A 26,434-nucleotide genomic window follows, 5' to 3' on the forward strand; every position below is an offset into this window, starting at 1 on the left:
GAGATGCACCCATGACCAGCTCTGAAACCAGATTGCATAGCGGAGAAAATAAAGTGGGATTCGAAATGGTTGGTGATCTGTTTGCTAACTTGGCTTTTGAAGACCTTAGAAAGGCAGGGTAGGATAGATATAGGTCTGTAGCAGTTTGGGTCTAGAGTGTATCCCCCTTTTGAAGAGGTGGATGACCGTGGCAGCTTTCCAATCTTTGTGGATCTCAGACGATACGAAAGCAAGTTTGAACAGGCTAGTAATAGGTGTTGCAACATTTTGGGCTGATAATTTTAGAAAGAGAGGGTCCAGATTGTCTAGCTCTGCTGATTTGTAGGAGTCCATATTTTGCAGGTCTTTCAGAACATCAGCAATCTGGCTTTGGGTGAAGGAGAAATGGGGAAGGCTTGGGCAAGTTGCTGTTGGTGGTGCAGGGCTGTTGACCAGGGTAGGGGTGGCCACGTGGAAAGCATGGCCAGCCGTAGAAAAATGCTTATTGAAATTCAATTATTGTGGATTTATTCTTGGTGAAAGTGTTTCCTAGCCTCAGTGCAGTCGACAGCTGGGAGGAGGTGCTCTTATTCTCGGTGGACTTTACAGTGTTCCAGACCTTTTTGGAGTTTGTGCTGCAGGATGCAAATTTCTGTTTGAAAAAGCTAGCCTTTGCTTTCCTAACTGCCTGTGTATATTGGTTCCTAATTTCCCTGAAAAGTTGCATATCGCGGGGGCTATTCAATGCTAATGCAGTTAGCCACAGGAAGTGTTTGTGCTGGTCAAGGACAGTCAGGTCTGGAGTGAACAACAGGCTATATCTATACTTATGACTGTATTTGTTAGTGACAGAGACATGATTGTTGCATTCATCCATTTTCGGTCCTATGGACTTCACCAAGTGAGATCCTAAGGGAATATGTTGTCATTATAATTCATTTTTAACACAATACTATACATATTTCAGGCCTTATTTTGAGGGCCTAGTTTTACCCTAATACAGGGGCCTGAAACTCATCACATAACTTTGAACCAAAACCACACCCATTATTAATCATATTTACCAACATGCTTTATTGCAGGTTGATATTATTTGATGGTCTATACTGTTTTTATGTTTGATTTTGATTTTTACAATTGCTTATTTTAATATCTATGTTTGTGCTGGGTTGGGCCCAGTGTACTGGGTTGGGCCCAGTGGTAGGGTCTTCTATGCAAAGCTCGCCAATGTTCTATATCTCCCTGCATCTGTGCTGAATGTCCAGTATTAATAGTCTTCTCTGCTATTAGAATCTTGTGTAAGTTTCCATTTTTAAAATCAAGAAAATAAAGCGGTCAGCACTCATTATCTGCTGTATTTTTTTTCTTCTTCAAATGCCTTATTATAACTTTTGAAACCTGTTTTAGGTTTGCAGAATGGACAAAGCCTTGGTGGTGGTTTGGTTGAAGATATAAAAAGGAATTTGAAGAATAAAAAAATACAACAAATGATGAGGAGCTACCTGAAACTGCTATATGTGAAGTATTGAAACTTACGCATGATTTTAGAGTAGAGTAATAATACTGGACATCCAGCACGGATGCAGGAAGAAATAAAACATTGGCTAGCTTTGCATAGAATCCTCTACCACTGGGCCCCAAGAACAGCTCCTTGTTTTGGGTGAAGGAGTGTCATAGTTTATACATCTAATACAACTCACCACAGTAATTCATCATTTCAAGCATCCTAGTCTTAACCATGGTCCTAACCAAGCAAATCAATCCCTAACTTTTGAGACCTGTTTAAGGTTTGCAGAATGGACGAAGCCTTGGCAATTGTTTAGTTTAGTTCAGTTCAAGATAGATAGATTTGGTTGGTTAGGACCATGGTTAAGACTAGGATGCTTGAAATGATGGTGATTTGTATTAGTTGCAAAAATTATGACACTCCTTTACCCAAAACAAGGAGGCATCCCTACAGTGTAAAAAATAAGAAAAAACTATCCAATGTCATTGTGCGAAATATGTTTTATTTTGTTTTTGTATTGTTAAATTAATATTATTTGATGGTCTATACTGTTTTTATGTTTTAGGCAATATATAGATAATCTTTGGTTTAGGTCCCTAAATGACGAAATTTCCAAAACCTATCCATATCCTTTCGTGGCCCCTCGTGATTCCATTCAGTGAATTCTTTCAGAGTTGCTTACTACTCCAGGCTTTCCTTTCCTCTATGGCTTGGCGTTGTTATGGGCAACTATAATTCCAAAATGTTGTCACCGCCCATGGGATTCACAATTGGACAGTGTTAGTTGTCATCAAGACAAATATAATATTCCGATTCGTCGACATTAACGTCAATCAATAGGAGTGCTATTGTCATTGGCTATTTTTCATGTATATGTACCGCCTCCTGGAATAGGACCACGCCGCAAGTTTTTTCTCTTCAAGGGTTTGGTGAGTAGAGGTGAACGATCTTGCGGAACAGATAGTAGTTGTTTTGCTCTGGTTATTTTTCTCACTACCCATCCACCGCAAGAGACCTTGGCCTGTGGACATTTGTAATTACAAAAGTATTGGTTCAACAAGTTGCCTACTAGCGTCCTGGCTTGATGAGGATGGCAGAAGAACCTGCGACAAGGCAAGTGTGCATATTTGTCTAGTTGTGTGGTACAATGTCTGGTGCTAAACAAACTGCTAACCAGAACGAGCTCATCCATTCAGTCCCAGTTCACTTATTTCTAGTTTCAATGTAGTTCAAACACGGTATGCTCGCTAAATAAATACCGTGACAATAACTGGTAGTAGGTGTGGCTAGGGTAGAACGGGAAAAGTTGTGTTTTTTTATTCTGTTTAAATGAACGGCCTTTGGGCATTCCTATTATAGAGAGCCGGAGATGTCTGACGCTGGCTCGGACGAAGAGCTGGAGCTTCCCGCACCGATGATGGAGCAGGGGAGTCACGACGGGAGTATCAGAAAGGTGAGCAGTACACAGTTGTGGCTAGAAAAACACGATACTGTACCAACACACGTTTATATTAAAGTACATGTTCCATTGGAACGTGTATCTGTTATGAACAGGACAATACTATTTTGGCCTAATTGTCAGTTTCATAATGCATACAGCTTAGGTGTTCCACATTATCAAGTTATTTAGAATTGACACGCATTGCATACACGAAGTTTTTAATTACTGAACTGATTACATATTCATTGAGGGCTGTCTTGGTCCTGCATTGAGTTGCCATTATGTTGATAAACCTTTGGTGGTGGGGGGGATTGTAGCAGGATGCTGTCCAGGGGGAGATATTGTACTGATGGGATGTTGCTGGGAGAGCCAGGTTACTCCTTTCCACCACCTGCTGTCCCCTGGCTGGGGGTACACTTATAAAATATGTTATTTAGCACATCCCTGTGTCTTGTTAGGGATGGCACATGTGAACTTTTAACACAATCACTGTGTTGGCACAACATGATTTGTGTAATTTTCTTTCAACTCGTTTTGTGTCAGGTCATGCAATTAATGTGTTAAAAGCTGAAAACCATACAACACACCCTAGATGTATTTGATTATTGACCAATCGCATTGCTGCTCTGAAGTCATCATGCATCTAGGAGAGCTGGGTCTGAGCTAAGGCTGGAGCTAGGGGGTTGTAGCATGACTATGGCTGAGCTGGATACCGGAGGCAGGGGGTTGAAGCATGGCTAGGCTAGCACCTTAATCCCTACAAGCACTCTGAGGATTACTGAGCGCACACTCACAGAACAAACACCTCACTAAGAGAGAGGGATGAAGGGAGGGGGAGAGTGAAGTAGAGGAGAGTGAAATAAGGTGAGGGGGAAAAGGGAGAAGGTTGGCTTGCCTGTGAGAGGAAGAGAGAAAAAGGGAGGAATAAGGAGAGAGTTTCTCATTTTGGGGTTAGCATACCCTATTATGGCCTTTCCTTCCATGTTGTGGTCTGTTTCTTCCTTGTTTCTTTGTACTGTATGAGTAAGAGCCTAGTCAGATGGCTTTAAGGACAAACACACCATGCAGATGACCAGTTAAAAGCAGCGTGTGGCTGTCCTATCGCCTCTGACCACAGAACATCAGCCGTAATTTTATTTTAATTTCCTGACAATTGTTGGCCTACATGTTGACGACGTGTACAGTGCATTCGGAAAGTGTTCAAACCTCTTGACTTTTCCCACATTTTGTTATGTTACAACTAGGGATGCACAATATATAGGAATCAGCCGATATTAGCTAAAAATGCCAACATTGGTATCGGCCCGATGTTTAGTTTAACGCCGATGTGCAAAACAGTAATAAGCTTCACGACATACTATGGAACGCCATTTTGGTCTTGGCGTGTCAAAAAGATACACGTCAAATATAATTTTGACAATAACACTATTGGACGAGTTAAATAATATTTTAATTTCACACGTCAAATAATTATATTATAGAATGTTGTGTGTTCTGAATTTGCACATGCAAGCCAAGCGCCACCACTACTATCAGTTGCACTGTCAAAGCTGTACAAAAAAAATTTGCAAACACCGGCCACGAACGATGTGTTTACAATACCGCGTTGGTAATAAAACATTATTTGTTCGACCGCAACTTCTGGGGTAGCTAGCTAGCTTTAGCTTGGTACCTAGCTAGCACCAATACAACCAGCCTGAAAACAATGACCAGTAGAAACTGCAGTCATTGTCCTTATTCTTAGCAATGATTTAGGAATCCTTGTGTGTAAGTACTAGCTAGGTAGCCACTTGTTGTTCCCCTATTGAAATTGAACTTCAGTTAATGAAAATAAATTGCTAGCCGCTACTTAACCCTGTTGCCCAAAGCTAACCTTATAAGCGGCCAGCTAGCTTCATCTGGCTAGTGAGGCTCGACCGGACTGAGTTATGTGGTGAGAAGCTAGCCACAATAAGTATTAGGCACATTAGTGGAATTTGCTGTTTGGCTTCAAAATAAAAGTACCTATTTGAAAGTGATGCAGAAGGTTACAATTGGTGGAATCATGCCATATTTAGACTAGAGAATGTTAAACAAGGTTGGAATATGAAATGTGGTATCAGTCTACTCGGTGACACCCACAGAATGCAACTGTGAAGAGTTTACGCAAATATTAGCGTTGTAGCTCTTATCGCGGGACTGACTGTGAAATCACCTCCCCAGTCAGCCTATTGTGTGTATTGACATTCATATTGCACTGTACAGCTTTACCTAAGGATTGCGGATCAATGAAATGGGGTATCAGTCTACTCAATACCCAAGATATTTTATCCCACTGTCTTCCTGAGAGTTATCAGACTCAAACATCCACTCTGTATTGTTTTTCCTCGGGAATAGTGTTCAATACACATAGGTTGACAGTAAATGTGGCTCAATTCAGTTGTTTCAGAGTCCCGCAATAAGAACTACGATGCTAATGTTCTCTGGGTGTCACTGAGTAAACTGATACCATGTCATTGATCCACAATCCATAGGTAAGGCTGTACAGTGAAATAAGTATGCAATTCTAAAGTGTAATCCATCCAGTGTGATTTCAGATTTGTCAAATTAACACTTTTTGTTGATTTTATATAACATTCCAACCTCGTTTAGTATGATCTATTCAATTATGGCATAATTCTACTATTTGTATTAACTTGCATCAGTCAATGACACTTATTTTGAAGGCTAACCTCAAAGTCCATTATTGTGGCTAATCCTTATTGTGGCTAGCTTCACATACAGTGCCTTGCGAAAGTATTCGGCCCCCTTGAACTTTGCGACCTTTTGCCACATTTCAGGCTTCAAACATAAAGATGTAAAACTGTATTTTTTTGTGAAGAATCAACAACAAGTGGGACACAATCATGAAGTGGAACGACATTTATTGGATATTTCAAACTTTTTTAACAAATCAAAAACTGAAAAATTGGGCGTGCAAAATTATTCAGCCCCTTTACTTTCAGTGCAGCAAACTCTCTCCAGAAGTTCAGTGAGGATCTCTGAATGATCCAATGTTGACCTAAATGACTAATAATGATAAATACAATCCACCTGTGTGTAATCAAGTCTCCGTATAAATGCATCTGCACTGTGATAGTCTCAGAGGTCCGTTAAAAGCGCAGAGAGCATCATGAAGAACAAGGAACACACCAGGCAGGTCCGAGATACTGTTGTGAAGAAGTTTAAAGCCGGATTTGGATACAAAAAGATCTCCCAAGCTTTAAACATCCCAAGGAGCACTGTGCAAGCGATAATATTGAAATGGATAATATTGAAATGCAAATCTACCAAGACCTGGCCGTCCCTCTAAACTTTCAGCTCATACAAGGAGAAGACTGATCAGAGATGCAGCCAAGAGGCCCATGATCACTCTGGATGAACTGCAGAGATCTACAGCTGAGGTGGGAGACTCTGTCCATAGGACAACAATCAGTCGTATATTGCACAAATCTGGCCTTTATGGAAGAGTGGCAAGAAGAAAGCCATTTCTTAAAGATATCCATAAAAAGTGTTGTTTAAAGTTTGCCACAAGCCACCTGGGAGACACACCAAACATGTGGAAGAAGGTGCTCTGGTCAGATTAAACCAAAATTGAACTTTTTGGCAACAATGCAAAACGTTATGTTTGGCGTAAAAGCAACACAGCTCATCACCCTGAACACACCATCACCACTGTCAAACATGGTGGTGGCAGCATAATGGTTTGGGCCTGCTTTTCTTCAGCAGGGACAGGGAAGATGGTTAAAATTTATGGGAAGATGGATGGAGCCAAATACAGGACCATTCTGGAAGAACCTGATGGAGTCTGCAAAAGACCTGAGACTGGGACGGAGATTTGTCTTCCAACAAGACAATGATCCAAAACATAAAGCAAAATCTACAATGGAATGGTTCAAAAATAAACATATCCAGGTGTTAGAATGGCCAAGTCAAAGTCCAGACCTGAATCCAATCGAGAATCTGTGGAAAGAACTGAAAACTGCTGTTCACAAATGCTCTCCATCCAACCTCACTGAGCTCGAGCTGTTTTGCAAGGAGGAATGGGAAAAAATGTCAGTCTCTCGATGTGCAAAACTGATAGAGACATACCCCAAGCGACTTACAGCTGTAATCGCAGCAAAAGGTGGCGCTACAAAGTATTAACTTAAGGGGGCTGAATAATTTTGCACGCCCAATTTTTAGATTTTTTGATTTGTTAAAAAAGTTTGAAATATCCAATAAATGTCCACTTCATGATTGTGTCCCACTTGTTGTTGATTCTTCACAAAAAAATACAGTTTTATATCTTTATGTTTGAAGCCTGAAATGTGGCAAAAGGTCGCAAAGTTCAAGGGGGCCGAATACTTTCGCAAGGCACTGTAGATGTGTCCGACCACCATTAATCAACTAAGAACTGTCTTATAACTTACTGTTATTTTAGATGACACCTAGTTATATAGTTAGCTAGCTAACTATAGCTACTGCAACAGATGTCATTTTTCTATGTTTTTTTGGGAAGAACATTGTTTGCATCCCTGAGCCAGCTAGTTCTTTTTTTTTTTTTTGACCAGCACTGTAGGTACAAGAGACATCTTTACCAGCATCATAGCATACGTATCGATGATTCGTTGTGATATGAAATACGAATGATAGTGTAATCAATGTGTAATAACTATGTAAAAAATATAATAAATGCGTTAAATAATTATGTGACGTGCAGTAGGGATGAAACGGTTACCGGTTTCACGATAAACCATGGTAAAATTCCCGACGGCTAATATTAGGTTCAAATTTTCATTTATCATGAAAACTCATGGTAAATACTGTCCAGCATCAACCAAAGTTAGCAACAGTCTGACGCAGGTGCAGCATGCAACGCAGGTTTTGCTTTGTGTGAAAACATGGCAGAAGGCAGTGACAGCGCTCAGGAGATTTTCTTTTCAGAATTTTAAGAGGACCAAATCTGAAGTGTGGTCGTATTTTAGGTTTTACAAGAGTGGTGAGGGAAACTTAATCGAAGATGGTTACCCTGTCTTAGATATATATATATATATCTATATCTATATCTATATCTATATCTATCTATCTATATATCTATATCTATATCTATCTATCTATATATATCTATATCTATATCTATCTATCTATATATCTATCTATCTATCTATCTATATCTATCTATCTATCTATCTATCTATCTATCTATCTATCTATCTATCTATCTATCTATCTATCTATCTATCTATCTATCTATCTATCTATCTATCTATCTATCTATCTATCTATCTATCTATCTATCTATCTATCTATCTATCTATCTATCTATCTATCTATCTATCGCTGCGAAAGGGGGCAACACTTCAAATCTCTTGAGTCATCTTCATGACCACCACCCACTACTTTATAACGAATGCAATCGAAGTTAACTTTTAGCTCAATGCATGATGTGGGTACTTCGAAATGGGGGACAATTTCATGGTTTGTCTGTCTAACTTGCTAATAGCTTGTAAATAATTTAAACTGAAGCTTTGTATTACATACTCTTGTTAAAACACTACCCGTTGTTCTGCTGCTGTATGCGTCGTGTGCAGACTCTTCGCCCATTCCACACAATAACACGTTATGCAGTTTAGTCACCCAACCAGCATTATTTTGTTTATTTAAAATACGTCAGTCATCGACTTGGTTGTAAAAGTGTTCCAACAGGAGAAACACTATATATGCATATACAAGACTCCTGTATTTATGTCAATTATTTGGCTCGTTGCAATTACTATCACTGTCTTAAGACTCATTTGTATTTATGTAAATTGTGCATGGGGTCATTGCATATACTCAAACGCAACACAGAATATTGTGTGTGTGATGTAGTAGTAAATAATACATTTGCTATTCCCTTGTTTACAGAGTGAGCGTGCAGCAGGCAAACCTAGTAATGCTACTGGTCACTCCACAGTTGTGACAGACACTCGAGCAATCATTTAAAAGGCAGTCTACTTATGCACCCACATCAAAAACCTCACTGCAGCCATTTTATATTACATTGCAAAGGACATGATGCCATTTCAAAATGTTGAGAGGCCTGGCTTTTTGAGACTGATGAAGGTTGCCATGCCTCACAACAAAGTGCCATCACAAACAGTTTTTTCCAAGAATGAAATCCCAAACCTGTACAACCAAGTTAAAGCTACATCAGCTTCACTATCCATTACCTCTCCCCAGACTGGCAACTGGAATGAAACTGCCTGGAAACAGTTCTTCCCAGACGATTACTCTGCTCACGAGTTTTTTGAGAATGTGGGGGAGCAACAAGAAATGAATGGTCTGCATAACCAGACAACGCAACAAACATGATCAATGCTTTTGACGAGTTCCCAGATCTGTGGCTTGGGTGCTTGGGCCATAATCTGAACCTGGCCATCTCAAAGGCTCTGAAAATTCAGAGAGTTGACAGCAGTCAAGGCCTGCCATCTGGTCCAAGGCTTCTCACGGAGCTGGAAGAGGGGAGAACTGAGAGAAGCAATCTGCCCTCAACATGCCACAGAAGGCTGTAATCCATGATGCGGTGACCCTATGGGGATCTACACACAAGATGCTTTAGCGTTTCATCAGCCAGGCTGTGCGACACTGGCTGGAGAAAGGGGAACATGGCATCGGATGCCGACAAGTGTCATGGAGCAGCTGTGCCAGCTCCTTGAACCTCTGAGCAAGTTTACAGATGCACTTGCCTCAGAGACATGAGTGACACTGTCGGCCATCAAGCCTGTCCTGGACCACATCACCCGTGATGTTCTGGTGGAAAAGGATATGGAGCCATCCCTGACCAATGAGACGAAAAGGGTAATGAGAGAAGACCTTAATAGATACAGAAAAAGCAAAGAGAGTCATGCACATGACTTGTTTCATTGACCCCCCCCCCCACTTCAAAATGAGCTTTTTAGATGAGCCTGAGGCTGCAAAAGTTGACACTGACAGCTGTGTCCAGGATGCCTTGAAGCTGGCAGCTGCACAAGTCAGGGAAGGACCATAAAGCACGAGCATCACCAACACCCCCACAGCAGCATCGGAAGGGAAAGGCCTGGCTGGGTTGCTGCGAAAGATTACCTCAAGGCAGCAGAGAGGTGAAGAGGGTCAGATTCTGACCACCCCAGAAGACAGAGTGAAAGAAGAGAACAAGGTCTACTTATCTCTGCCACCCATTCCAGCAGAAGAGGATCCACTGGTGTGGTGGTCGGGGCCATGAATCAGACCTGCCTCACCTTGCCAGGATGCTTTTGTGCATCCCAGCAACCAACGTGCCATCGGAGAGAGTGTTCAGTACCAGTGGGCACATTTTAACAATACTGCGATAATACTGATCATGTGATAATTTTGGTTATTATGATCGTGATATTACATTTTCATACCGTTTCATCTCTAATGTGCAGTCATATTCGGGTCCTGGTTGGTCACATCAAAGTGTTATTTGACGTGCATCTTTTTTGACACGCAAAGACCCAAACGGTGTTAACGACTGAACAAATGAACAATTAAACGGCACAGCAAGTAAGTGAAAGAAATAGGTTTTCGATGTATGTTTTACTGGTAATGGGAACATGCGTAAATGGCAACAAAATAACTTTGGTCAGTGTGTGTGTGTGTGTGTGTTATTTATAATGACGGCCTACCCTGGCCAAACCCGGACTACGCTGGGCTAATTGTGCGCCGCCCTATGGGTCTCCCAATCACGGTCAGATGTGATACAGCCTGGATTCGAACCAGGGACTGTAATGATGTCTCATGCAGTGCCTTAGACAGCTGTGTCAGTGTGTGGGTGTGTAAACTATTTAACTACTAGAATGCTTAAATGGCAGCAACATTTTTTTAAAATCGGTATTGTTTTTTTGGGGCAAGGAACGTATTGGCAAAAATGTAATGACGGTGCATCACTAGTTACAACCTTATTGTAAAATGTATTACATTGTTTTCCCCCTCATCAATCTACAGTCGGTACACCATAATGACAAAGCAAAAACAGGTTTTTTGAATTTTTTGCAAATGTCTTAAAAATAAGACTGAAATAACACAGACAAAAGTATTCAAACTTTACTCAGAACTTTGTTGAAGCATCTTGGTTAGCAATTACAGTCTCGATTCTTCTTGGGTATGACTTTACAAGCTTGGCACACCTGTATTTGGAAGTTTCTCCCATTCTTCTCTGCAGATCCTCTCAAGCTCTATCAGGTTGTATGGGGAGCGTCACTGCACAGCTATTTTCAGGTCTCTCCAGAGATGTTCGATCGGGTTCAAGTCCGGGCTCTGGCTCGGCCACTCAACGACATTCAGAGACTTGTCTTGAAGCCACTCCTGTGTTGTCATGGCTTTGTGCTTAGGGTCGTTGTCCTATTGGAAGGTGTACTTTCGCCGCAGTCTATGGTCCTGAGCACTCTGGAGCAGGTTTTCATCAAGGATGATCAATGGAAACAAGCAAAGGGTCTGAATACTTATGTAAATAAGCTATTTATTTTTAATACATTTTCAAAAACTGTCATTATGGGGTATTGTGTGTAGATTGATGAGGAAACATATGTATTTAATACATTTTAGAATAAGGCTGTAATGCAACAATGTGGGAAAAGTCAAGGGGTCTGAATACTTTGAATGCAAGTCTTGTACTTCAGTTATCAGACTCCAGTGGAATCAATGTCTAACTGTACCTGTAGCATTGGCATATGCAGTGGTGGAAAATGTACACAATTGTCATACTTGCGTAAAAGTAAATATACCTCAATAGAAAATGACTCAAGTGAAAGTCACCCGGTAAAATAGTACTTGAGTAAGTCTAAAAGTATTTGGTTTTGAATATACTGTACTTACGTATCAAAAGTAAATGTAATTGCAAAAATATACTTAAGTATCGAAGGTAAAAGTATAAATCACTTTAAATTGCTTATATTATCCTCTTTGGGCTGAGATCCCGTCAACAGGATCCATATGACAACAGCCAGTGAAAGTGCAGGGCGCCAAATTCAAAACAACAGAAATTTCATCATTAAAATTCCTCAAACATACAAGTTTTTCACACCATTTTAAAGATACTCTTCTTGTTAATCCAAACCACAGTGTCCGATTTCAAATAGGCTTTACGGCAAAAGCACCACAAACGATTGTTAGGTCAGAGCCAAGTCACAGAAAAACACAGCCATTTTTCCAGCCTAAGAGAACATGAAGGCTGCTTGGTGTAAAGTGGAGGAGTCCTATCCTCACAATCACACCCATTGGCTGTGCTGCTCATTCATTGAATCTGCTTCTCAAGGACGACATGGCACTTAAAACAGTGGATACACTCTACAAGAGAGCCAAGGAAATGGTTAGGTATGTGAAGGGTCATCAAGTTATAGCAGTGTTATGTTCTTATTTTTCAGAGTAAATAACTCATGGACACTAGTGAAGCTTAACCAAGTTTAATTCTTCCCAAAGGGTCGTTACAGCTGTAATTCAGACAAAGACATGGCTCCCCCATGGTGGTATTCATACCCCACTTTGGGTGGAGTCTCCTCCTTATCTCTAAACAATGAATCATTCTTGCTACGCAGGGAACTAAGTGATATGAGCCTTCAACGGTTTCTCCCCTTATCAATACTGTCACATGCAATTGTTTCCCCTGCACTCCCCCCTCATGTCTCTTGTGTAACTAATGTTCCTATACTCTGAGTATAACAATGTTCAAAGTTTGCTGCTGTTGGATTCTGGGAGTAATCTACCTCACCAAGCAAAGTGAGAAGAATAAAGAGCACCACATTGAAGCAGCCCAGCAACACCCGTTGAGGTGGTGTTGCCATCATGTTTGACAGTCTCCTGGAAGGGAAGGGGTCTCTCCAAGAAATGGCCATATCAGTCTGCCGATATGGACAACCCATCAAGAGGATCCTTCTGGATTATGTATTTTGGGAGAGAGTGGTAAGCAGCCTGAAACTCCTGAAACCTATAGCAGTAGGATTGAGGGAGACAATGCCATCCTGTCTGATGTTCAGACTCTGCTTGCAGATGTAAGAATACATCCATACTGCCCTTCCCACTTCACTGTTGCTCCAAGCAGAGGAAACTGCAGTTCTGAAGCCCATACACGCCGCATCGTACATGTTGGACCCCAAGTATGCTGGCAAGAGCATCCTGTCTGGTGCAGGGATCAACAAGGCCTATGGTGTCATCACCACCATGTCTCGCCACCTTGGCCTGGATGAGGGCACAGTTCTTGGCAGCCTGGCGAAGTACACTTCCAAGCAAGGGCTTTGGGAGGGAGATGCAATATGGCAGTCGTGCCAACATATCTCAGCCACTTGGTGGAAGGGACTTTGGAGATCTGAGGCTCTTTCCCCTGTTGCCTCCATAATCTTCCAAATCCCGTCTCCGAGCGTAACTGGTCTTTGTTTGGGAACGCACTCACCAAAGCACGCAACAGGCTGACCAATAGAAGGGTTGAAAAATGTGTGGCCAACTGGGGAAATTTGAGGCTTTTTGAGCCTGACAACAAGCCATCCTCAACAAGGTTGGAAAGTGACAGTGAAGATGATGTTCAATAGGTGGACATTTAGGAGGTCCAGGGAGAAGACAGTCTAGAAACTAAAGCTTTGGTTATCATTTTACAGATATTTGTTAATGTTTTTGGGAGATGTGATGGATCATTCAATATTCCCTTTTGTTTAGTGGAGAGTCAAAATCATTTAATTAAAGTTAAATTCGTAACTAAAGTGTTTTTTTCTATTGGAAGGATTTAATCATTTGCATTTATGTCTACTTATAAGGTAAAAGGTTTGTCTCCATATGATAGTGGTTAGGATTCGGCGCTCTCATCGCCGCGGCCCGGGTTCGATTCCCGGTCAGGGAACTACTCTTTTGGGGCGGCAGGGTAGCCTAGTGGTTAGAGCTTTGGACTAGTAACCGGAAGGTTGCAAGTTCAGACCCCCTGAACAGGCAGTTAGCCCACTGTTCCTAGGCCATCATTGAAAATAAGAATTTGTTCTTCACTGACTTGCCCAGGTAAATAAAGATAAAATAAAATAAAATAAATATGGTGAATATATCCAATGCAAAAAACAACCACATTTTAAATGGTATTAAAAGGCATATTTCCATTTATTCCCGTTAATTCCCACGGAAAGTTTCCACCTCCTGAATATTTCCCAAAATGTGTAATCCTAGTCACTAGTACAGTCCTGATCTAGGTCTAAACTTGATCTCATAGCAGCACCCCATAACCAGTGATTGCACACTTTTTGCACACTTTTTAAATTTTTTTAAACTCTTCCCAGCTTCATGTGTCTTCTAAGCTGTGATCTCAGAGCCCTTTTGAGCCTTTCCATTAGTGTGCTCTGCATAATCATGGATCATATGGTCTACTCCTTTCCTCAGTTCCAGATCATATGTGAAGGTGTAGGGCTTGTAACTGAATACCACCTGTAGAGGCACAGAGCCAAACCTTGAGTTGATCACATGACATGGTGGGGTGACGAAGTTACACTATTAAAAAGAGCATTGGTAACTTTTGGTGTGTGTGTGTGGTAGGCAAAGGTCAGGTGTAAGAGGTCTTCAAGTCTCCTCTGTTCTGTAGACCATGACGTCTAAGGACTTATCTCACAGCAGGCTACCGACCGAGATCTTCTGGGGCTTGGTCTCCTGGCAACCGTCACCACAGAGAGCCAACTACATTGACAACAGGATATTTGATCCTAACTGTGATGGAGGCAGGTGGTCTTAGTCACCCATACTTAATCAGGGAGGGAAGCTAATCAGGGTGGGAAGCTAACCAGGTGCTCAGGTGTATGTCTCCCTCAGTCAGGTGTATCTGTGACAGGTTTGTGTAATGTACTGAATAGTCCGTCAACCCCTACCTGTTCGGCTTGGAATATTCTTCTTTACGTACAGTTTGTTTATTATACACTAATATTCAAAGGCATGTGAACTACACATAGGGTTTAGACACAAGCAAGAGGAGATGGACATATGTTGTGTTCTAGCAAGTTACGCATTAACCACAATCTCTCTTACAATCCCCCTCTTTCTCTCCAGGGTTGTGATCCTTGTTCCCAGACCCAACGCAGTAAGCTGCAGCACCGTAGAGCTCGTATCAACCAGCAGATAAACAAGGAGATGAGGATGAGGGCCGGGGCTGAAAACCTCTTCAGGTGAGCTAGGGTGGGGGCAGGGTCAGGGGTGAGGGAAGGGACAGGTCATTGTACAAGTGGTCGAATACTGTCTCTGCTCCTGTGTGTACACAGCTCTGCGGGGCATCCACTCCCTCCCCTCCCCTGTGGTGGAAATGGGAACCCCAAGCCCTACTACCTGTGGAAACGTTGAGCTCTATCATATACAAACACTAGCAGATGGAAATACACAACTATTTTAGGGTATATTGGGAGCTCCTCCAAAACCCACACCATCCTGTTTTTATCACTATTTGTCCCATGGTGTGTGGGTTTTGTGTATTGCCATTCCACAGGTTTGATGCCTGTTATTTTCCACCTTCATTTTTCAAGTGTATTTTGTCAGAAGTGTAAATCTCACACACACACTTTGACCTGTGCTGAACTTGAACAGTTATAATACAGCCTGTTATCGTTCTCTCCTTTTAAAGTAATTTGGGTTTTTTTCTTTCCAGAAAAGTAGCTGGTGGCAGGACATCAAAGCTGAGCTAGGTTTTTAAAGTGCATCAAACCAAACCATCTTAAGAGCATTAGCATAATTTTGATCCTCTCCCTCTGCCTTTTCTTCTCTCCCCCCAACTCTTATTTCATCAAGTTTATCCTACACTTATTAGTAGTGTTTGAGCCACTGAAGGACATGGTGTATTGGATTGGTCTGAGTGGTATAATAGGACACTGTCTCTCTTTAACATACATATTCATCTGAGAGGAGGAGGAGATGATGATGATGATGATACAGTGCCTTGCGAAAGTATTCAGCCCCCTTGAACTTTGCGACCTTTTGCCACATTTCAGGCTTCAAACATAAAGATATAAAACTGTATTTTTTTGTGAAGAATCAACAACAAGTGGGACACAATCATGAAGTTGAACGACATTTTTGGATATTTCAAACTTTTTTAACAAATCAAAAACTGAACAATTGGGCGTGCAAAATTATTCAGCCCCCTTAAGTTAATACTTTGTAGCGCCACCTTTTGCTGCGATTACAGCTGTAAGTCGCTTGGGGTATGTCTCTATCAGTTTTGCACATTGAGAGACTGACATTTTTTCCCATTCCTCCTTGCAAAACAGCTCGAGCTCAGTGAGGTTGGATGGAGAGCATTTGTGAACAGCAGTTTTCAGTTCTTTCCACAGATTCTCGATTGCATTCAGGTCTGGACTTTAACTTGGCCATTCTAACACCTGGATATGTTTATTTTTGAACCATTCCATTGTAGATTTTGCTTTATGTTATGGATCATTGTCTTGTTGGAAGACAAATCTCCGTCCCAGTCTCAGGTCTTTTGCAGACTCCATCAGGTTTTCTTCCAGAATGGTCCTGTATTTGGCTCCATCCGTCTTCCCATCAATTATAACCATCTTCCCTGTCCCTGCTGAAGAAAAGCAGGCCCAAACCATGATGCTGCCTCCATCATGTTTGACAGTGGGGATGGTGTGTTCAGCTGTGTTGCTTTTACGCCAAACATAACGTTTTGCATTGTTGCCAAAAAGTTCAATTTTGGTTTCATCTGACCAGAGCACCTTCTTCCACATGTTTGGTGTGTCTCCCAGGTGGCTTGTGGCAAACTTTAAACAACACTTTTTATGGATATCTTTAAGAAATGGCTTTCTTCTTGCCACTCTTCCATAAAGGCCAGATTTGTGCAATATACGACTGATTGTTGTCCTATGGACAGAGTCTCCCACCTCAGCTGTAGATCTCTGCAGTTCATCCAGAGTGATCATGGGCCTCTTTGCTGCATCTCTGATCAGTCTTCTCCTTGTATGAGCTGAAAGTTTAGAGGGACGGCCAGGTCTTGGTAGATTTGCAGTGGTCTGATACTCCTTCCATTTCAATATTATCGCTTGCACAGTGCTCCTTGGGATGTTTAAAGCTTGGGAAATCTTTTTGTATCCAAATCCGGCTTTAAACTTCTTCACAACAGTATCTCGGACCTGCCTGGTGTGTTCCTTGTTCTTCATGATGCTCTCTGCGCTTTTAACGGACCTCTGAGACTATCACAGTGCAGGTGCATTTATACGGAGACTTGATTACACACAGGTGGATTGTATTTATCATCATTAGTCATTTAGGTCAACATTGGATCATTCAGAGATCCTCACTGAACTTCTGGAGAGAGTTTGCTGCACTGAAAGTAAAGGGGCTGAATAATTTTGCATGCCCACTTTTTCAGTTTTTGATTTGTTAAAAAAGTTTGAAATATCCAATAAATGTCATTCCACTTCATGATTTTGTCCCACTTGTTGTTGATTCTTCACAAAAAAATACAGTTTTATATCTTTATGTTTGAAGCCTGAAATGTGTCAAAAGGTCGCAAAGTTCAAGGGGGCCGAATACCTACCGAATAGGTTTTGAGAAAGATGGCAAGTAAGATTAAGATTTCATGCACCCTGTATCCTGTTCACCAGCGTTTTTATAGTCGAGTCATGGTCAACCGTGTTGATTCAGGCTAGGACATGAATCACATTGTCGTACTTGCGAATATGCAGCTTGGCTTGAGAGAGAGAACCATTAAAAAGGGGAGTACTAGGGGATGGGGGTAATAACACCCACCAGCAACACCCAGCCCTTCCCCCATTTTTGGGACTAGGTCACAGAGACAAATAGACCCCCAGTCAGCCACCAATCAACAGGCTTTGTGTCCCGCTGCTGCATCTTTCCCTTTCCATTCCCAGACAGAAAGAAGGATTCCCAGGGAAGGCAGCTGTTGTAGGAATCTCATTGCTGATTGTCATTGGAAGACCAGGCTTTAGTTCAGTGGGTTAACACATAGTATTTTGGCATCATGCAGGAAACTACGGTTCAATGCCAGTCAGACAAACGTGTGTGTCGGGATATCCCAGACATAAACAAAAAAAAACAACTGTTGAACTAAAGTCATCTGTCCTTTCGACCAATTTTTATTTTTCCATATATAATCAACTATATGCAAATATAATCATATTTTTCCATATATAATCAACTAAATATGCATTGAGCTTGTCTGATGCTTTAAGTTCACTGTTTGATGACATAAGACCCAAATGACTCAAGGGAGCCAGAGATCAAGATACCATCCTCATCCTGCTCCAACTGGCTTTTGCCATTACTCTCCTGAAGTTGCCGGTAATAGGCTACACAAGGAGCCAATGTAGCTTACCATTTCTACTGATCTTCGTCCCAGTTATGGTTTTCATTTGCACATTTTCATGGAACCGTTTAATTTAATTTAGAATAATGTCTTCTCAAAATCATTGTCGTGGTTAATCAAAATTCTATCCAAATCTAAATGATAAACCTGAAAAGTAACTTTATTTCCATTGCCAACTATGTAAAAATACCCTATAAAACCAACAAATAAAAACATTGCTGCCTGCAGGTACAACATATCCTGAAAAAAATTAAATATCCTATGTATGGTTTGTCTGCAACAAACTTGAAACAACATTGTATCAAATATTAACTTCAGTCTGACCTGAAGCTCCTTGCAACATTGTATAACATATTCTGGGCCCCAGAGTTTCCGTGCCAGTGAGTGAGCAGGCCTATTTTATGACATTTCCACTGGATCAGAGCATGACATTTTTCCCTTTCACGCTGAGTGGTTATCGAAAGGGAGAGAGCTGGAAAGATTTTTCGAATGCATTGAGGAATTGTCATTCACAATGGATTTAAAAACAGGCTTGCTGTTTGAGGTGAAGAAAACATTACTTTGAGAAGTTCCACAGCTCATTAGTGGTGGTGCATTAAGTCAATCAGAAATACTATCAGATCCCCAAATGGGCGTTTATAGGCCTACTTCTATGCGTGCGTGTCCTTACTCAACATTGACAGGAGCGCTCCAAACAAAAGACTACTAAATTAACAAAACTCGTAAATAAATGAAAATAAACCAAGTCTAGCATAAGTTGTGCGCTCTGCAAACATTTCTTATTTTACCAATTTTTTTTTTACATTCTAGAATATTAGCGATGACAACAAAACTATGAAATAACACATGGGAATCATGTAGTAACCAAAAAGTGCTAAACAAAATCTAAATATATTTGAGATTCTTCAAAGTAGCAACCCTTTGCCTTGATGAGCTTTGCACACTCTTGGCATTCTCTCAATCAGCTTCATGAGGTGACCTGTAATGCATTTCGATTAACAGGTGTGCCTTGTTAAAAGTTAATTTGTGGAATTTATTTCCTTAATGCATTTGAGCCAATCAGTTGTGGTGACAAGGTAGGGGTGGTATACAGAAGATCAAGTCCATATTGTGGCAAGAACAGCTCAAATAAGCAAAGAGAAATGACAGTCCATTACTTTGAGACATGAAGGTCAGTCAGTATGGAAAATGTCAAGAACTTTGAACGTTTCTTCAAGTGCAGTCACAAAAACAATTAAGCGCTATGATGAAACTGACTCATGAGGACAGCCACAGGAAAGGAAGACTGCAGAGGATAAGTTCATTCGAGTTAACTACACCTCAGATTGCAGCCCAGATAAATGTTTCAGAGTTCAAGTAACAGACATCTCAACATCAACTGTTCAGAGAAGACTGCGTGAATCGGGCCTTCATGGTCGAGGTGTGTGGGTGCTTTGTTGGTGACACTTTCTGTGATTTATTTAGAATTCAAGGCACACTTAACCAGCATGGCTACCACAGCATTCTGCAGTGATACGTCATCCCATATGGTTTGCGTTTAGTGGGACTATCACTTATTTATTTTTTGGTAACTACATGATTCCATATGTGCTATTTCATGGTTGTGTTGTCTTCACTATTATTCTACGATGTAGAACATAAGAAATCCTTGAATGGGTGTGTCAACTTTTGACTGGTACTTTATGGCACATGAGACACCCCTCTTAAACAGTGCATTTGGAAAGTTCAGACCCCTTGACTCTTTCCACATTTTGTTAAGTTACAGCCTTAATCTAAAATGTATTAAATAAAATAATCAATCTACACACTATACCCCATAATTAAAAATCAAGAACAGGTTTAGACATTTTTGCAAATGTATTACAAATTTTAAAAAAATGTTTTACATAAGTATTCAGACACGTTGCTATGAGACTAAATTGAGCTCCGGTGCATCCTGTTTCCATTGATCATCTTCTGTGGTAAATTCAATTGATTGGACTTGTGTGCCTTTCCAAATCAACTGTCCATGTAAGGTCCCATAGTTGACAGCAAAAACCAAGCCATGAGGTTGAAGGAATTGTCCGTAGAGCTTAGAGACAGGATTGTCGGCACAGATCTGGGGAAGGTACCAAAACATTTCTGCAGCATTGAATGTCCCCAAGAACAATGACCGCCATCATTCTTAAATGGAAGACGTTTGGAACCACCAAGACTCTTCCTAGAGCTGGCCACCCGGCCGAACTGAGCAATCAGGGGAGAAGGGCCTTGGTCAGGGGGATGATCGAGAACCCAATGTTCACTCTGACAGCACTCCATAGTTCCTCTGTGGAGATGGGAGAACCTTCCAGAAGGACAACCATCTCTGGAGCACTCCATCAATCAGGCTCTTATGGTGGAGTGGCCAGACAGAAGCCAATCCTCAGTAAAAGGCAGCTGCTTGAGGTTTGCCAAAGGCACCTAAAGGACTTTCAGACCATGAGAAACAGGATTCCATGGTCTGATAATCTTAATTTCAACTTTTTTGGTCTGAATGGCAAGTCTGGACAAAACCTGGCGCCATCCCTACAGTGAAGAATGGTGTGGCAGCATCATGCTGTGGAGATGTTTTTTAGCGGCAGGTACTGGGAGACTAGTCCGGATCAAGGAAAAGATTAACGGCGCAAAGTACATGATAACATGCTCGAGTGCTCAGGGCCTCAGACTGGGGCTTCCAACAGGACAACAACGACCCTAACACAGCCACAGGAGTGGCTTCGGGACAAGTGTCAATGTCCTTTTGTGGCCCAGAAAGTGCCCGGATTTGAACCCGATCGAACATCTTTGGAGAGACCTGAAAATAGCTGTGCAGCGACGCTCCCCATCCAACCTGACAGAGTTTTTTTTTTTATTTTACCTTTATTTAACCAGGCAAGTCAGTTAAGAATAAATTCTTATTTTCAATGACGGCCTAGGAACAGTGGGTTAACTGCCTGTTCAGGGGCAGAACGACAGATTTGTACCTTGTCAGCTCGGGGGTTTGAACTTGCAACCGGTTACTAGTCCAACGCTCTAACCACTAGGCTACCCTGCCGTTTGAGAGGATCTGCAGAGAAGAATGGGAGGAACTCTCCAAATACAGGTGTGCCAAGCTTGTAAAGTCATACCCAAGAAGACTCGAGGCTGTAATTGCTGCCAAAGGTGCTTCAACAATGTACTGAGTAAAGTGTCTGAATACTTATGTAAATCTGATATTTCAGTTTTATTTTTAATAAATGTGCAAATATTTCAAATCCATTTTTGCTTTGGCATTGTGTGTAGATTGAGGGGAAAAAAGTAAGAATCAATTTTAGAACAAGGGTAATGTTACAAAATGTGGAACAAGTCAAGGGGTCTGAACACTTTCCGAATTGGGGGGGGGTGTATTTTATTTATTTATTTGCTACTGCTCGACTAAAAACCATCTTGGTCGACCAACAGCCTGTAGACCAGTCGAATAATTGGGGTCAGCTCTAATCTCATTAGAGCTTCATATTATGTGCTGTCATGCTGGTGTTACAGGCCAGTGTGTTATCTACTTTGGGAAAGGAATTCTAGTGAGGAATGACATCACTCAGTTCGTTACTGGAAGTCCGAGCAGTACAGGGGATTTTACTGGGGGTGGTGTGACCGTGACTTAACTGAAGTGATGAGCACACACAGGCCCTTATATTTTTTTCTAGAGTAAAATAACAGTTATGTGACTCACTCAACACAGACACACATTATACACTTGTGGTATCAGACAGTTTAGCAGCAATACTTGGTTGTTTCTTTTCCCTCTGTTGTAGATCATGCGTGGAAGCGTGTGTGTGTGTGTGTGTGTGTGAGAGAGAGAAGTGGGATACATGGCAAGCCTTTAAAGCTAACCATAATCAGATTGAAACTGGCTTGTCCTGGAGAGAGAGAGACGTGCATGTTTTTGGGGTGGGGTGAGGAGGGTAGGAGGTCTGATGTGGGATTAGCCTGTGGGGGGCAGGGGGAAAGAGTCACAGATGCGTGCTTCAAGGTGTGTGTGTAAGGACGGGGGTTGTTTAAATGTTATTGATAACCTTATACCACCTGCAGTAGGTATGTTTGACTCGCTCTTGTTGATTCCTAATACTCTTTTGGAAAAGGGAATAACTATCTCCAAAAGTTATTACAGAATTGGGTTGAGTGGGTTCCTCTTGACTGTGTGTATTGGGGCTAATAGTAAAAAATCAAGTGTGTGTACTGTAATTGGATTGTGTGCTGTGTTCTGTCCCAATCTGCTTGGGGCCCCAGAAAGGGAAGTAGAAGTAGGCCCTTTTCTCAGTAAATACAGGATGTATGAGCTACTGTACATCCATTCAGAACTATGTCGAACCGGATTGAGCTGGATAAAGATCACAAGGTGACGATGAAGAGCGACTCGTGGTCTCGTTAGTACATCCTATTTCAGGTAGGGTGTCTCATATGAATGTATTTGTGTGTTGCAGAGCCACCACTAACAACAAAGTGAAGGAGACTGTGGCTCTAGAGCTGAGCTTTGTCAACTCCAACCTGCAGCTACTGAAGGAAGAACTAGAGGAGCTCAACAGCAGTATGGAGGTCTATCAGACAGAGAGGTAACACACACACTGAGGTGGAGGGTGTGAACACTCAATGCGCCAATGTCCTATTTGCTTTAATTATAGCCTAATGAGAGTGGCCTGGTATGCTAGTAATGAGGCGCTAGTAATCCAGCCCAGCTGAAGCTCAGGGTCACAAGTGGTGCAAATCCTTTGATTTAGACTCATTACAGTTTTTGTTCAGTCGCTTTGGTGCAATTTTCACAACTCTTAGTACAAAACTCAAAACAGATCATCAAAAAGGTAGTCGTTTCAAAACTTAGCACATTTTCAATTGACTAAGTACAACACACAATCAGTCACTTTTTCACCAAACGTAAGTGTTTCATCAAGGAATACATGTTTCGCATTGCAATAGATGTTCATATAAAGTAATTGCCTTTCACAATACATTTCTCACATTATATTTTTCTATTCTTAAGACATTTTACCATTTCTTAATCCGACTGCTATTAATTGCTGTTCAATTGAACGTTAGAATGGGAAAAACAAGTGACTTTGAGCATGGTATGTCTTGCCTAGTTAAATAAAGGTTAAACTATATATATATATTTTATGATTGTTGGTGCTAGGCACGCCGGTTCCAGTGTCTCAAACGGCCTGCCTCCTAAGATTTTCACGCACGACAGTGTCTAGAGAACGGCGCGACAAACTAAAAACATCCCGTCAGCGATAGTCCTGTGGGCAAAAACAGCTAGTTGATGAGGGGTCGAAGGAGAATGGCAATCATGCAAGCTAACAGGCGGGCCCCAAACAGGCAAATAACGACACAGTACAACAGTGGTGTGCAGAACGGCATCTCGGGAACACACAAGTTGTTGGTCCTTGTCAAGGATGGGCTGTTGCAGGAGATGACTACAATGAGTTCCACTCGTATCATCTAAAAACAAGAAGAAGCGGCTCCGGTGCGCACGCGATCACCAACACTGGACAATTGAGTTGAAAAACATTCCCTGGACCGACGAATCATGGTTCCTGTTACATCATGCTGATGCCAGAGTCAGGATTTGGCTTTAGCAGCATTAGTCCATGGCCCCATCATGCCTGGTGTCAACGGTACAGGCTGGTTGCGGTGGTGTTGGGAATGTTTTCCTGGCACAAGTTAGGTCCCTTGATACCAGTTGAGGAAAGTTTCAATGCCACACCTTAGAATACATGCCCTGAAGAATTCCGGCTGTTCTGGAGGCAAAGGGGTTTGTCCCGGTACTAAACTCAGCAAAAAAAGAAACGTCCCTTTTTCAGGACCCTGTCTTTCAAAGATAATTGGTAAAAATCCAAATAACGTCAGATCTTCATTGTAAAGGGTTTAAACACTGTTTCCCATGCTAGTTCAATGAACCATAAACAATTAACTTTAGGGCTGCGGGATTGATATGACAACAGCCAGTGAAAGTGCAGAGCACCAAATTCAAACAACAGAAATCTCATAATTAAAATTCCTCAAACATACATGTATCATATACCATTTTAAAGGTAATCTTGTTGTTAATCCCACCAAAGTGTCCAATTTCAAATAGGCTTTACAGCGAAAGCACCACAAACGATTGTTAGGTAACCGCCAAGTCACAGAAAAATTCAGCAATTTTTCCAGCCAAAGAGAAGAGTCACAAAAAGCAAATATAGATAAAATGAATCACTAACCTTTGATTTTCATCAGATGACAGTCATAGAACTTCATGTTACACAATACATATGTTCGATAAAGTGCATATTTATATAAAATAAATCTCAGTATACATTGGCGCGTAATGTTCACTAGTTCCAAAAACATTGCAGAGTGTCACATAATTTTACAGAAGTACTCATTATAAATGTCGACGATAAATACAATTGTTAGACATGGAAATATAGATGCACTTCTCCTTAAAGGACAATAACACCCCCCAAAAAATGTATTTTTCCAAAACCTTAAAAATGATATGTGGTTTAAGCATTGTTGTGTTTAGAACATAATATCTATTTATAAAAATAAAAGTCAATTTGAAAGTGAAAACTCATAAATGCCTTTCCTTCAGGCGGCCATTTGGGAATTCTTGGCAAAATTTGAGTATACTCACTTCTCCAGACACCACTGGATAGGGCCGATTTTGAAAGACAGCAGTCACACACAGCATGATGTTAAAAGATAAGCAATCCATTCAGTGGCCATAAGTCAGGAAGTCCCAATCATATGAATACAAAAACACAACCATTAGGCTAAGCATTTCCAAATCGAAATGTACAGTTTATTACTTCCCATTGCATAGAACATTTCACATTTAGCACACACAGTAAACGGTGATCTAAAGTTTAAATACAAAAAAAAAAAAAAAAACATGTAATCGCTATCATTGAAAATAAGAATAGATTTAGAATTATTATAATGATTTTATAATTCCTTAGCCCTTCTCTGAAGGCATAGAAGGCCCACATTGTTCCCCACTGTTTTGGTGGCTCTATTTGCCCACCGCATGTATTTTGCCCACCACATGTATGTCTAAAGAATCCATATTATCTTATGAAATAAGAACACGGAAATACTAGATATTTTGCTCTTATTATGGTGGCGAATTGACAAAATTACAATCATGGTATCATTGGACTTGCATTTTTCTGGTCTTGGACTCTCTCGTCACGCTCTTAGTCTTGAATTGGTCTCACTTTAGGCGGTCTCGAACACAGCACTGTTATTGCCTAATGTGATAACAGCGTAATGTACTGTGGCATAATACATTCACAGTGCAATTTTTAAATATGTATCTTAAATGTCTTGCTATTGGATTAACTGGTTCTTAGAATAACTAAATTGAGAAGATGTAATTTGTTGTGTTTTGGTGATTTAAACCAATGTACTCAATATATTTCACAGTAAACTTATATTTTTGATCAATGGTTTTGTGATGAAGGATGTCTACAAGCAAAATGTATGCACAATTAAAAGCTATGAATGTAAGAGTGGCTGCGTTACAGTAGTGCTGAGCGACTAGTACTTTTTGAGGCCGGTTCGGTTCCATTAGTAAAAAAAACAATCATGGTTTTTGGTTTCAATTAAAAAATGTAAAAAAATATTTGAAATGCATTATGAAAAATTGACATTCAAATTATTTTAGAGCTTTTTAATAGGAATTCCAAAGCCAACATTCGATTGCTAAAACATTGAAAATTATTCCATTGTCTCTGTTAGGTCCACATTTTGTAAACCTCAACAGAAAAATGGTAAATTACTATGAAAAAATACTATTTCAATTGTGTATAGTTGACTTTTATTATTTTTATTTTCATCGCATCTTTGCTGAGGCAGTAGCAGCTAGCCAACCAGACAATGTTATCTGTGCTCACCATACTGTACAGTCTTTAGTCATGCTTTTTAGCTAGGCTAGCCTGCCTAAGTATGCTGCAGAGCTGTCTGACGAAATAATTTGACTAGTTCTTCAAAGTACAATATATACAAAAGTATGTGGACGCCCCCTCAAATTTGTGGATTCGGATATTTCAGCCACATCCGTTGCTGACAAGTGTATAACATCGAGCACACAGCCATGCAATCTCCATAGACAAACATTAGCTGTAAAATGGCCTTACTGAAGAGCTCAGTGACTTTCAAAGTCAGACTGTCATAGGAT

General features: G+C 40.9%; 1 protein-coding gene across 1 annotated transcript in view; it reads left to right on the forward strand.

Moving 5' to 3' along the window:
• The first annotated feature begins 2,386 nt into the window (after positions 1–2,386).
• LOC110520994 (rhophilin-1) overlaps positions 2,387–26,434 on the forward strand; it is a 59,392-nt gene continuing 35,344 nt past the window's right edge. Inside the window, exons 1-4 of the mRNA XM_036969226.1 lie at positions 2,387–2,599; positions 2,846–2,939; positions 14,976–15,091; positions 22,701–22,829. Of these exons, the coding sequence (XP_036825121.1) occupies positions 2,571–2,599; positions 2,846–2,939; positions 14,976–15,091; positions 22,701–22,829 (368 nt within the window). The 5' untranslated portion in view covers positions 2,387–2,570. The remainder of the gene's footprint in view (positions 2,600–2,845; positions 2,940–14,975; positions 15,092–22,700; positions 22,830–26,434) is intronic.

The sequence above is a fragment of the Oncorhynchus mykiss genome, chromosome 30 (genome assembly GCF_013265735.2).
Source record: "Oncorhynchus mykiss isolate Arlee chromosome 30, USDA_OmykA_1.1, whole genome shotgun sequence".
NCBI classification, from domain to species: domain Eukaryota; kingdom Metazoa; phylum Chordata; class Actinopteri; order Salmoniformes; family Salmonidae; genus Oncorhynchus; species Oncorhynchus mykiss.